Genomic DNA, 12,306 nt, shown 5'->3' with positions numbered 1-12,306 from the left:
GAATATGACTCAGTTCTCCTCAACTCTTTTTTATTATCTTTGACCGACAAGCTGAATAACTTGAAGAGTGGGAATCTTCTGTAGTACAGTGCATTAGACAGACAGCTGCTTATAGAAAAAAATATGAACTCTAGTCATGGCTGTGTTGTCAGTTGCTTTTTTTCGACCACTCTGGATTAAATCCTTCAGCCTTTAAAACATCACGGTTTTCTTACTGTTGTTCCAACTGAACCGTTCACTCTTAAGTAAATAGACATTACGTTGGCATGTTTGCTGGCAAAATCATTAAAGCATTTAAAATTAAGTTTTAAATTGCTGTGATTTTGAATCATCCATCAAAAAATAATTTATGTGAGCTTTGTATCTTCAAATATTCTGCCAGCAAGGATTTACATATAGGAAAATATAGTATCGATAAATAGCTTCAGCTATGTATGACGCACATCACAAATATACAGGTGAATTACATAGAGGTCTGCCTCTTAACTGAGCCATCTTACTTAAAGCCTATCGCAGTATTCTGAGAGCGAAAGGGCTCGACAGATTTTTGTCGTCACGACCCCATTTCACTGCTATTAACATGTGATCTGTATTAAGATACATGACCTGGAAAATGACATCTGATCGCGTGGCCTTTGTATACACACCTGGTATTAATAAGCACTTCAATCTCTCAATTCTGCCCACGTTGTGAACAGATCTCAATATGCAAATTATATATGCAGAACTGGTGGTCAAACAAATGAAGTGACGTGGAATATTCTCAGGGGAGCACCACAATGTCCAAGAGGAGAGTCACGGATGGAGACGGCCCAGAGCATCTTTAGGCTACATTTTGGTAGCCTTGCTAACTAGGCTAACATTACTTATACTGTTAGAGCGAGTGAAGTGGTTTGCTAGCACTAGTGCTACCTTGGCTATCCCCATCAGTGACAATTTTCAGTGACAAACTGCAGCAGCCCCTCAACAGTCTCCCAAAGTGACGCAGCTTTATGGGCTCAACTTATATTTCCACTTCTGAAGAAGGGCTTGTCTGTAGCTTTAAAGCTAGGCAGCTTGAGATAGCAGGAAAAGATGTAGTAAGATGGCTTTTCAACTTTTTTGGTGTTTATTCCTATTAAAACCTGCATTAATTGACCGTTTTAGGCCACTTGGAGAAACAATAGCATTTCTTTGGAGTTGTGGTTCTGGCCACCTAATTAATGTAAAGGAGCCCCTTCCCTCCCACACTTGCACACTGCATCCACTTGACACTGACAAGTAAGCTGACAACCTCACACACACACACAGTTCACGCAGAGTTTGGCCAGGCGTGCGGAGGTGAGAAAGTAAGCAAGATTTGAACTTCTCTCTCAAACTCTCTTTTTTCATTCCTTACACAACTATTTCTGTCACATTCTGTCACAACCTACTACAACACTATGAATGCCTTCTAGGAGAGACTGTCTGAAAATGTGTGCCATTATCACCATATTTAAAGGATTATCACACCCTCTATAATGGCCGGCTTTTCACCCCCGTCCTGAACAGCTATAAACACTTTTGTCTTCCTACATGGTTGGACAACATGTTGTACAAACCCGTTCTTTTCTAGCATAACCCAGCCCTACGTCCAATAATTCCTCTCCTTTTAGCTCTGATTTGGTCTCCCCTAACTCCTGGAAAATATCTGGCTCTTGCGCCACTATGTTCACCAGCTAGTCACTAACTTTGTACAGCGGGTTTATCTATAAGAACAGTTAAAATATGAAGTAAAATATATGGGTAGCTCCTTTTTTGTGCTTTAATATTCAGATAAGATATCCAAGTAGAGATTGCATGTTAATACCAGGTGGAAACGGGGTCCACGTTTGATACGATGACGTTCCTAGACAGCGGTTGAGGGTTTTTTCTACAGTCTCGTTTAATAATGAGGCTCATTGATTGTACTTGCAGAGCTGTGTTACTGCCGCTACTTCTAAGCAACAGACAAACATAGCAGCAGTGAGCACAGGTGCCCTGTCAACTCAAACTATAAGCTAAAGGTTAAGATGTTTAACGTTTACACTTTCACCGAACAGCACAGGTCAGTAAGACCCTTCACAGATCACAGAGCAAAGAGCAAGCTATGATTCCACCTCTCACCTGACGGCGTACGTCATGCGGTCAGGCCTCAGGGCCCTCATCATGCACAGTCTCTGGAGCGAGGTTTTGTTCTTCCATTCCTGTGGGAATTTCTCTTTTTCTGGACACTCGGACTCGACGAACTTCTTCCAGCGTTTGGCCGAGCCCTCAATGTCTCGGTCCAGGTTCCTGAACTCTTCCATGGAGCACAGGGACTGGCGGTTGGGGAAAGAAAAATGATTCATATAGAAAAAGTGTGTTTGAAAAAGTGCTGCTTCTTCTGTGATCAGTGATGCGCATTAAAGTTTTTGACCACGTCAGAAACATTTCACAATACACAGCAAAGGGACTAACTTTATTTGCAAAAGTTGGTGGAAAAAGAGAGACAAAAAAAACAAAAAACAGAGAGGAGTGCTTATCTTTCCTCACGACTATATAAATAATATTTATTCAAATGGAAATGCTGAGTAAACACGATCCCTTTCATAACGGGACGGGGGGTTGGGGAGGACTGAATATGCATCCTTTGCAGAACCAGTAGGGGCTTTCTTGTGATGCCCCAGCTGACAGACACCTTATCTCATCGGAGGAGAACAGCAGTGTCACGCAGTGCAGCCTTGAGCAGGTACACTCCCTGATGAGTACACACACACACACACACACACACACGCACATACATGCAAGTGTGTATGCTGTCTCCTGTACTGTATAAACTAATGAGGAGGCTCCTGAAACCTTCCCACAGCAGACACATAGAGCACACGGTTTCATGGAAACAAACGTCCATGTTAATCCATAGAATCTGCTTTTCTACAACTGCTCACCCCTGGGTATGAGGTGGTAAGGTAGAGTGTCCGTTGCTTCAACTCAGTTTGTTTAATTACCACAGGCGGTTGGCAACCTCTTAGCCCCGGTGAGGGGAGAATACACTGGGGCTCATTGGATTCCTGCTCCGCTAATATCATCAAGAGGGCCAAACAATCAGAGGGTCTTATCTTCCTTTAAAGCTTTCCAACTGATTATGTTTCCAACTGCAATAAGAAAATCGAGTGACAGAATTTGATTAGCAGGGCCTTAAACATCCACAGTAGGTTTGAGTGCAGTTGGGGAAAGGCCGTCTCCAAACTCCCAGAGGGGTTTAGGTTAAGTTAATATTCTAGGCAGTACAGATTGAAAAATTCATGAGCACGAGAGGCTAAAAAAACATGCTGCCGTTAGGGTTTAGTCTGCTGATAAACTGATCTGACAAGAGAGGGAACCTCTGCTGCTTGACGTCCACAGGGCTGCACTGCCAGACGTCTGTTCTTTAAGAGGAACTACGGGTATGCAGAGTTTGTTCTAGTGCCCTTTCAATGTTAAAACGCGGGGTCGCAGAGCTAAGCCGGGCCCCAGAGAATCAGATGCTGTCAGAGTGGAGATCTGGGTGAAACAGAGAAAACAGACTTCAGTTATGCTGCCAACTCTTTAAGTATGTTTTCACTTTAATGCAAAGTTGTTGTTGGGAGACTGGGCTGCCCAAATTGCATCATAGGAAGCAACTCCACACACTGCGTAAAGCCGCTAAGTGCTAAAATAACTTGAGGGAAATTGTGGATTTCAAGAAAACTTAATTTGGAAAGAAATAGGAGTCAATACATTTTTTACTAGTGGAGACTATTTTTCAAGATTTCAACACTGAAGGGCATCCAGGATGGGATTCTAAAGCTAGAACTGATGTACAATTTAACACTCTTTATGCATCTTTTTAATACATCTCCAATGACTCTCATGAGGAGAGTTCTGTCTTTAAGGAAGAGGAAACTATTTTGGGATGGCATTTACAGTGACACCTGCATTTCAATCAGCCAACTCATATAAAATGGAATATTATGTGAGTGTAGAATATGTACAGCATTAATACTTCACATCTTGGCTCTGACCTCATCACTCAGCACCAGGCTCAGCACAGCAGGGAGTGACAACACTAACTTACTCCGTAGGGAAAGGCGGAATCAGCGTCTACAGGTGGATGTCAGGATGCTCTCACACTGACTGCTTGAACTAGCACTCGCGCTAGCAAAGTTTCAGAACTAAATTATTGAATTTAAATAGAATTGCAGCAATCAATGGATTTTACTCGCACAGGTGAAGCACATCTGCACAGAGCTGTCTTGCAGAAATAAACCTTGGTGAACTCTGAGAGTCCAAAATGAAGAAAGCTAGCATATTAGCTCTGTTACAAAATCCTATTTTTTATAATCCTGCTCTGCAGGAGTATAAACTGCTCCACAAAGGAGGAATGTTATTGTAATTATTTTTTATAATTGATTAATCTGTTGTTTATTTTTATGATTAACTGATTCATTATTTGGTAAAAAAAAATGGCGAATTGTGAATAACATCCATCACAATTTACTAGAGCCCAAGGTGACATCTTAAAATACCTTGTCCAAACAGTCCAAAACCTAAAGATATTACATGTTCAATTATTTAAAACAGAGAAAAACAGCAAATCCTCACATTTTCACATCACACAAATACAAAAATCAGCAAGTTTTCGAAGCGTAATTTTAACTACTAATGAAACTAATTGTTTCAGCCCTAGCAACAGCCAGCAGTTACCACATCACCTAGTGTCCAGCATCACCTATTGCTGGATTGACCACAACCTGAAAATATATTTGATCTGGTGGTACCCCTTTGTATTTCACAACAAGACTTCAGCTCCTCTCCATTGTTATTACATTTCAGTAGTGGCAAGAATACAGCTATCTCTCTGCCTCTCCCTGTACCTTGATCCCTCCCCAGGAGTGGTTGGACAGGAAATCTACTGGTGATGTTACAGCTGGTTGGACAGGGTATCTCAGAAGGAAGTCCAGCTCTGCAGGGTTTATTTCTTTATTCATCAGCAGGATCTGGGGACACAACAAACAGGAAGGACTTCGAAATGTTGTATTTTCAGCACAAACCACATTTCCTTTCCTCTTGATTAGATCCAAACAGGGCCGCTGGTCTCGGGGGCAACTGATTCAATGGCAAGCTTGTTCTCAAAACAAACCATGCAGAAGATGAAACCGGCTTCCCTTCCTACCTGGAAGGCGAGCTGAGCGATGTACGTGAGCTTGTCACACTCAAACAGGCCTCTGGTGGTGTACTGGAAGACGGAGGAGGTGATGCTGTCAATTAGGTTGGACACCCGCTGCTTCAGAGCCTCATCCGGCTCGGCCTTCAGAACTGCTTTCTGGAAGACCACACTGAATGCCTGGGGAAGCACAGGAGCGGGAACAACGCTCAACACTGTCTCAGTATCTGACATCAAAGTACCAGAGTAACAATATCGTTGAATATAGAGTCACTTAGAGTCAACAGCATATATACCAATAAATCAAATGATATTAATCAATAACTGGGATGAGTTGATATATGGCTCATATTGGCTGTTAATCATAAGTCAGTGTCACCTCCGACATGATGGATATGATGTGGTTTGTTCTAAAGATGAACTAATCAATATTGCTTTGGCTGTTTGTAGAAAGCCTTTAATGTAATTGATTGAAATGTGTTTTGAGTGAAATGAGCGAATGAAAGTCTAATATTCCATTTTCCATTTAGCTCTGTTTTGGTCTCCACCGGCTCAGAGAAAAACATCTGACTCTTTAGCTGCAAGAGGCTCCACTATGTTCACCAGCGAGTCTGGTCAGGTAGTGTAAAGTGGGCTTATCAGAGCTTTTTTTCGCTGAAACAGCTGCCTGCTGCTGCTGGAAATGAGGTTGATGAGAGCGGTGAGACTGAACCAAAAAAGTCAAACATGTCTAACTACCAAAGGTGCAAGTTCTTGTCTAATCTAGCTAGTCTAGTTCTAGTTGGAGAGACTATAAATTGAAACGTTACTAAGGAAATAATTGTCATTATCTTCTACTCTGTGTGCTCTGGTGTCATTTCTGTTAGCTGAGTCACACTTTGCTCTAACTTTATGCGAAGAACACATATTATAACGTATTTCATTTCATTCACAAGGTCAAAGGTATATACACTCTGAATGTGTTTTCATTTGATTATGTTGGGAAATAACTTGGGCCAGGGCAGCTACCTGCGGAGTCGGGAGTGATTGCAAACCATATCTCAGGCTGCCTCCTCTCAGCGCTCGCTGGCTGACAATATGAAAGACATTACGCTCTACATAACCACATTAGGGAGCCACAAACACAATAAAAGCAGGCCAAAGAGCATAAAACATGGTGAGCAAATGGAAGAAAGAAAGGAGGAACAGAGGAGTGAGTGTAAAGAGGGGTCTCACTGAGGGCCCGTGAGGCGGGGAGGAAACATGGCGTGTCAGACAGCCTACCTTGAGAGAGAACTGGTACATGGGGTGGATTTTATTGAGGTCGTTCATTATGAAGTACAATAAGGAAGCCCGTGCTGCTGCTGGTCGGTAGTGCTCCCGAGCCTCATTGATTTTAGCCTCTGTCACCTTGGCTTCTTTTACCTACAGTAAAGACACACAAACAGAATCCCAGTCATAGACACAAGCATACACTCAGGATTCATCAGTCAGCTAATGATGAAATTGTTAGCACAAAAAAAAAAAAAACACCCTCCAGTGAAGAGCAGAGCTATTCCAATTTCACGGTTCCAGCCAAAATGTTCTCACACTGCGTGGAACACGACAATTATGTGCCGTTTTTTGTTTTTTTTTAAACCAGCAAATGCCTGCACAATTATGATTAAGAATGAACATCTGCAAAGGCAGCGCTCATCTCCTTGCTGACAGAAGGCACATTCACAACATACAGTACTTCCTAAGAAGTGCTCTGAAGTATCAGAAGCATCAGTAATTCTCTTCTAGCAGTGATAATGCGCTATGACATGATTTGATTTGCTGACCAAAAAAAAAAAAGAGAAACAAAGCAAGGGGGTAAGAGAGAAGAATCCTGCAATGGTTTAGATTTCAGCATGCAAATTACTGTGTAAATATTTTGTACATATGGAAAACCGATGAAATACTTACTGGGTAGGTACAAGGGAAGAAGTACAGAGAATAATGGGTTAACATACTTGTGGTAAGGAGGAACCTAGAAATAATTTACACAGTAAAAGTACTTTTTTTTAATTCCCTGTTACATATTTAATAACTACAGGGTACAGACAAGGCGCCAACAAACTTAGCCTGTATGTTCTTTTACAATAGCTATGTGAAAAGGAGCCAAACTATGTGTGACACTTTCACTTAGTAAAATAATGATTATAGCAGAGAATCAGTTCTGATGTATCGTGTGTGTGTGTGTGTGTGTGTGTGTGTGTGTGCAGGAATTGGCCCATAAGCTCAAGTTTGTGTTATTTGTTGCCACTGAAGAGAAAAAGAAAAAGAAAAGAAACACTAGCAGAACTGGATCTGGCCAACATGTTAGCCAGGCTTAATTATCCTTATCCAGAACCCTCTAACTTTGGTTACAAAGCCACAGATGTTTTCTGAACAATTTTACAGCCCTTATACCCAGTAACTACACTGTTATTACAGTATAAAAGCCGTGAACAAGGGACCAATTTCACATTTTTCCTATCTTGTTACCCAGTAACTATATTATTGTACCCCATAATTGTTGGTACTCATTTGCCGGCTGTAATCTAAAGCATTAACAGAAGTAGAGAAGTGATCATTAAAAGAAAAGGCGTTAAAGATAAAAAAAGAAGTGGACCTTCTCTTCAATCTCGGCGGCGGTGCGTTTGGTCGTCTCCAGGTTCTCCACCAGCTCTGTGTCACCCAGGAAGTTTCCTGAAGCTGAGGACAAACGGGACAGCAGGTTGTCCTCCAGAGTTTTCAGAGTGATCTTGAAACCGTTTTGCTGTTTCGTCAGGTCGGACTAACAAACGCAGAAACACACAAAAAAAAACAAACTTCAGCTTGACGATTCAATTTGATTCCACATGCCAGAGGATTTCTCAGATACACCACACGCTTGTTGTCTGGTTCTTTTCTGGCCTTATCATCATAATCTGAGGCGGTGGGAGATGTTCAAGGTGTGGGTCAATATGAGGACATGAATACTTAAGGGAACCTCAAAGACAGAACTAATCAATATGCTCTGCATCAGCTATCTGGACCCATGAAGGGAGCTCTCTGGGCTGGATTAGCCTGCTTCCGTCTGGTTGCCGACATCAAACCTCTGCCAAGCGACCTAACCCTCAATGTGACGAGACCGTCGATTGGAGCAAGAGGGGAAGGAGCTTTGATGGTGAACTACACACACACACACACACTCACATCTTTTATGAATCATCAGTTACAAGACATTATGTGTTCAATTATGAACCAATATGGGCATCAGGCAGAAGATGCACACACATAGCTCAGTCATAATGGGTTTTACTCACACACCTCACCATATGGATTAATGCACCCCGTCTTCTAACAAAGCGTGAACTCAAACAGCTTTTTTTCTGTCTTTGTTCTAGCTGAAAAAACAAAAAGTGTTTGAGAGAAACTTTCACTTTTTCAAAGCCTGGCGTTTGAGGCTTCTCTTTATTGCTTCATCCTGCTTTGTCCTTCATTATAGTCTGTTGTAGCTCCTTGTTTCTGCTCGATAATGACTTTGCTTTATTGAAGTTTCCCTTAATAGAGGCCTCAGTGACCTTTGAATTGTTGTAATTACGGGAGGGTGGGCTGTTGTGAGATTTGCCTACTCCAGTGTTGTCGGTGCCTGATAACAGCTGAGGATCTTTGAGTGGCGTGATCCCTGACAGACAGTGGTAATACGTTTCTGGCAGTGCTGTTTCTGCCCCCCCCGTGGAATCACCGGGGGAGCTGGGAGGCTGCTGGGGTGGGGTGGAGCTGTTCCTCCTCCCTGTGCCATAACGTTCCCATGACAAAAGACATACTCAGCCTCAGATCGCGCCAGGGGAGCAGATAGTTTAAGAGATCACACTGCTTAATTGCTCTCTTTATGACAGTATTTCCTATTGCAGTGATGAGAGGTATTTTACACCATTGTTAAAACTAATTGAGCCTCTGCCTTGTTACATCTTACATGCTCTGAGTTTGACGTTATTACCCACTCTGTAGTTGAAAAGTTCTCCGCTGACAAAACTGCACAGAGAAACAAAATGATGTGATTCGTGGCATTTTAAGCAACGACCTGACATGCGTGCGCTTCGAGCAGGGAGAAAAAGTACAGAATGGGTTTGAGTGGTGGACATTTAACCGGGGGACATTTGCCTGTGTGAGTCAACTGTGACCTTCTACTTGGCCGGACTCAGTGCTCTTGAGGGGAAAAGCTATCCACACTAAAACATTCCCAACTGGGTGCAGTAATGAGTCAGTTTTCAACGATTAGCTTTCCTCTGGCACATTGTACTTGTAATTACCCTTGCTTGGGAAAAACAAACAATTAACCAGTCAGCAGAACGCCCTAATTGGGATTAAAATGAGATATTACATCTATCATTTTTTTAGGCAACTGATTACTGAGTGCCACGGAGCAGCCCTGTTAAGGTAATTTGGGAAGTGGAGCATTTTAGTTCTCATTAGCGGCGAAGGTCTGGGTAAGAATGGTGTCGGAGCAAACACACACACAGGGATGTACACATGCACACTAATATGTGAAGAGGAAGGACCAGAGGAGGTAGTTATTGTGGTAAAAGGTTGTAGACGCACAGGGGGGATCCTGTGCTCTCTCCAAAAAGCCAACTTGACATTTTAAGCTCCTTAGAACCATCTTTGGCTCAGTTAAATGAGAGCTCCTTCACCCGGTAGTCATATTACGGCTCAGTAGCAACGCTAACCTCATTAAAGGTATAATATAAACAGGTACAGCCAATTTGCACTTTGCTATCAGTCTGATGATTGTTATCAGTCGGGTTGTTTACTGACAACAAAAAAGCCATTCAGCACTTCATTCTATGGGCTGTGTTTTGATAGGAAGGTGCTTGGAGTGTACACAGCGACCCCCCCACCACCACCACCACCACCCTCCTTCAACTTTCAGTGTTAATTAAAATGATAAGTGAGTTCCAGATCTTGTTTTTTTCTCACCCTCCGATCTCAGTGAAATGCTAATTAAACAAGCTTCATTAAATCACATTTCACTTCTTCTCCATTGGATTTTGCTGAGGGGACAGAAGGCTTAAAATAACTCCGGCATTTTGGCGTTTTTTTCCCCCCCTCCCCCTCTCTCCATTTATTAAAAATGCTGATTTGTCCATGGACGAAAGCCTGCAGGTCTGAGTAAAGCACTGCCTATAGAGGCCCAACACAAACAAGGACACCTCCAGAAAACCATCAAAATGCAAATAGGATCGTGTTAGAGTAAATCCGCCTGACCCGTTAACAGAGTTCCCACATTATCTTCTGTTCTGATCTCTCGGAGACACCGCCGTCAGCCAGACCCCTTCTGAACGGAGAGGGATTTCTGATTTCCCTTTCCCCATTCGACTAACAAGAGCTGCATTTAAGGAACAGTGGAAGTATGTCGATGTGTTGTCTAATTGCTGCGGTACAGTAGCGCCACTGGCCAATCCATTTCAAACAGCTGACTTGAAAAGAGCAGATTGTCGATTAGACGAGCACGAGGCATCATTAGGCGCTGGAGCTTTGATCAAGCGAGTTTTCGCTTAATTACGAACATTTACATTCACACCGTGGCCCATACTGTGGATATCGTAACTATAAGCTGCTCATTATTACTCGAAAGTTGGCCGTACAGCTGCCAGGAGCCTGCTGTACTGTACACAATGTACCGAGCTGCCCATTAACTCTGACCAGCAGTGACAGCTGCTGCTGGTGATGGCGACGCTGATCAACAGAGTGGAACAACAGCTCTCCCCTCCTCACAGTCAAGGGTCGAGGGTCCGCACAACAAAGACAGTCATTTACATTAAAAAGGAAAATACACCTTAAAGCGTCTCCTGTCTCCTGCCTCTCCTTTGATTGTGGAGAGGTGGATGTGGATATGTGAACATAAATGAGTATGCCAAAGTGATAAGAAAAAGATGAAACTCCCTTGAGGATAGCATCAAGACACAATTACACAATTCCTGGAGCTTGATGATAAATGGAAGAGTGTTTCAGGGACAGTACCCCGGGTGACTGTGACACAATGGTAAATTGTTAGTGCTTCAAAAGTTAATTAGATTTTTTGATTTAGGATTATTGGATTACTGTCTTTATGGGTGATTCTTCATGGATGCTACAGAATAACAATCCATGACATTCAAATATAAATACTTTATCTTTTGCTATTGTCTATCATCATTTAAGATGTTGATACTTCAAGTTCATGAAAGCTTTTGGATTTTCTATTTAAAACTGTTTGTTGGGTGAGTCTTGCACAGTTGGTAATGTGTTTTACTAAATTAATGTATAAAGCATTGAATAGTTAGTATGGAAAGTGACGGCCATCATAGCTGAAGAGAAATAATGACCTTTTAAGATTTTTACATCAATTAAAAAATTACAATGATACAATTAATTAAATCATAACCAAGACAGTTAGTAACTTTTGTTTAACAGCAGCAGTGTTGTTAGTAAGTAGTGTTTCTCATAATAACCTCAGTCTGTGCAAGCTTTACTTCGGTTTGTGCTAGAAAAAAATCCACTGTGCTGTAAAGTAATCCGGTAGATTTCTAGCCAACAGTTAACGCTGCACAAATCAAAATTCTTATATTAACAATGAATGAAATAACTATGTGAAATGTGAAAGGGGCCTCTCGTAGTGACGGACCCACAATGATTCATCACCCGAGTCCCTTAGCGCTACTGAGCATTAGCGTTAGTTAGTTAGTTTAGTTTTGTTTGAGTCTCTAGTCAACAGCGTTTCCAGTAGCAGGCAGCTGAAATTGCTTGGATAAACCGGCTGCACACTACCTGCTCAACTGAACATCTAGAAAGACTTTGTAGCAACATGTTAGCCAGCACTCTCCTCCACCATCACAAAAACACCAAATGAGAGAATATCTTTTGGAAGAATGCTGTTCCCTCCAGCAGAGTTCTAAACAAGAATCTATGACAAGCAGCACTGACGCTAGGACCTTTTATGTTGATTTTTCCTGTAATTTGAGAGCCATAGGTACCATATGTGTCTTCGTACTGTGATTATCCACGCTGCCAATGATTACCTCATTACTTGCAAAATATTTAAACCTGCTTTTTTTTTTTGGCCACTTGGGGGCAGCGGAAACAAATTGTGAACACAACATTGACATATCATCACCTTATGGCAAGATTGTTCG

The 12,306-nt window shown here is 42.1% G+C and overlaps 1 protein-coding gene across 2 annotated transcripts in view; it reads right to left on the bottom strand.

Annotated features, from left to right (window-relative positions):
* dnah9 (dynein, axonemal, heavy chain 9) overlaps positions 1-12,306 on the bottom strand; it is a 143,900-nt gene that overhangs the window by 29,243 nt on the left and 102,351 nt on the right. For both annotated transcript variants that reach the window (XM_044178887.1, XM_044178888.1), the window contains 5 exons: positions 7,779-7,943; positions 6,428-6,568; positions 5,174-5,344; positions 4,875-4,997; positions 2,125-2,318 (listed from right to left, as the gene is read on the bottom strand). In XM_044178887.1, coding sequence (XP_044034822.1) covers positions 2,125-2,318; positions 4,875-4,997; positions 5,174-5,344; positions 6,428-6,568; positions 7,779-7,943 — 794 coding nt within the window. The remainder of the gene's footprint in view (positions 1-2,124; positions 2,319-4,874; positions 4,998-5,173; positions 5,345-6,427; positions 6,569-7,778; positions 7,944-12,306) is intronic.

Source organism: Siniperca chuatsi, linkage group LG20 (genome assembly GCF_020085105.1).
Source record: "Siniperca chuatsi isolate FFG_IHB_CAS linkage group LG20, ASM2008510v1, whole genome shotgun sequence".
In the NCBI taxonomy this organism is placed as follows: domain Eukaryota; kingdom Metazoa; phylum Chordata; class Actinopteri; order Centrarchiformes; family Sinipercidae; genus Siniperca; species Siniperca chuatsi.
Note: the sequence above shows the minus strand (reverse complement) of the source record. Positions and strands in the feature narration are given on the sequence as shown.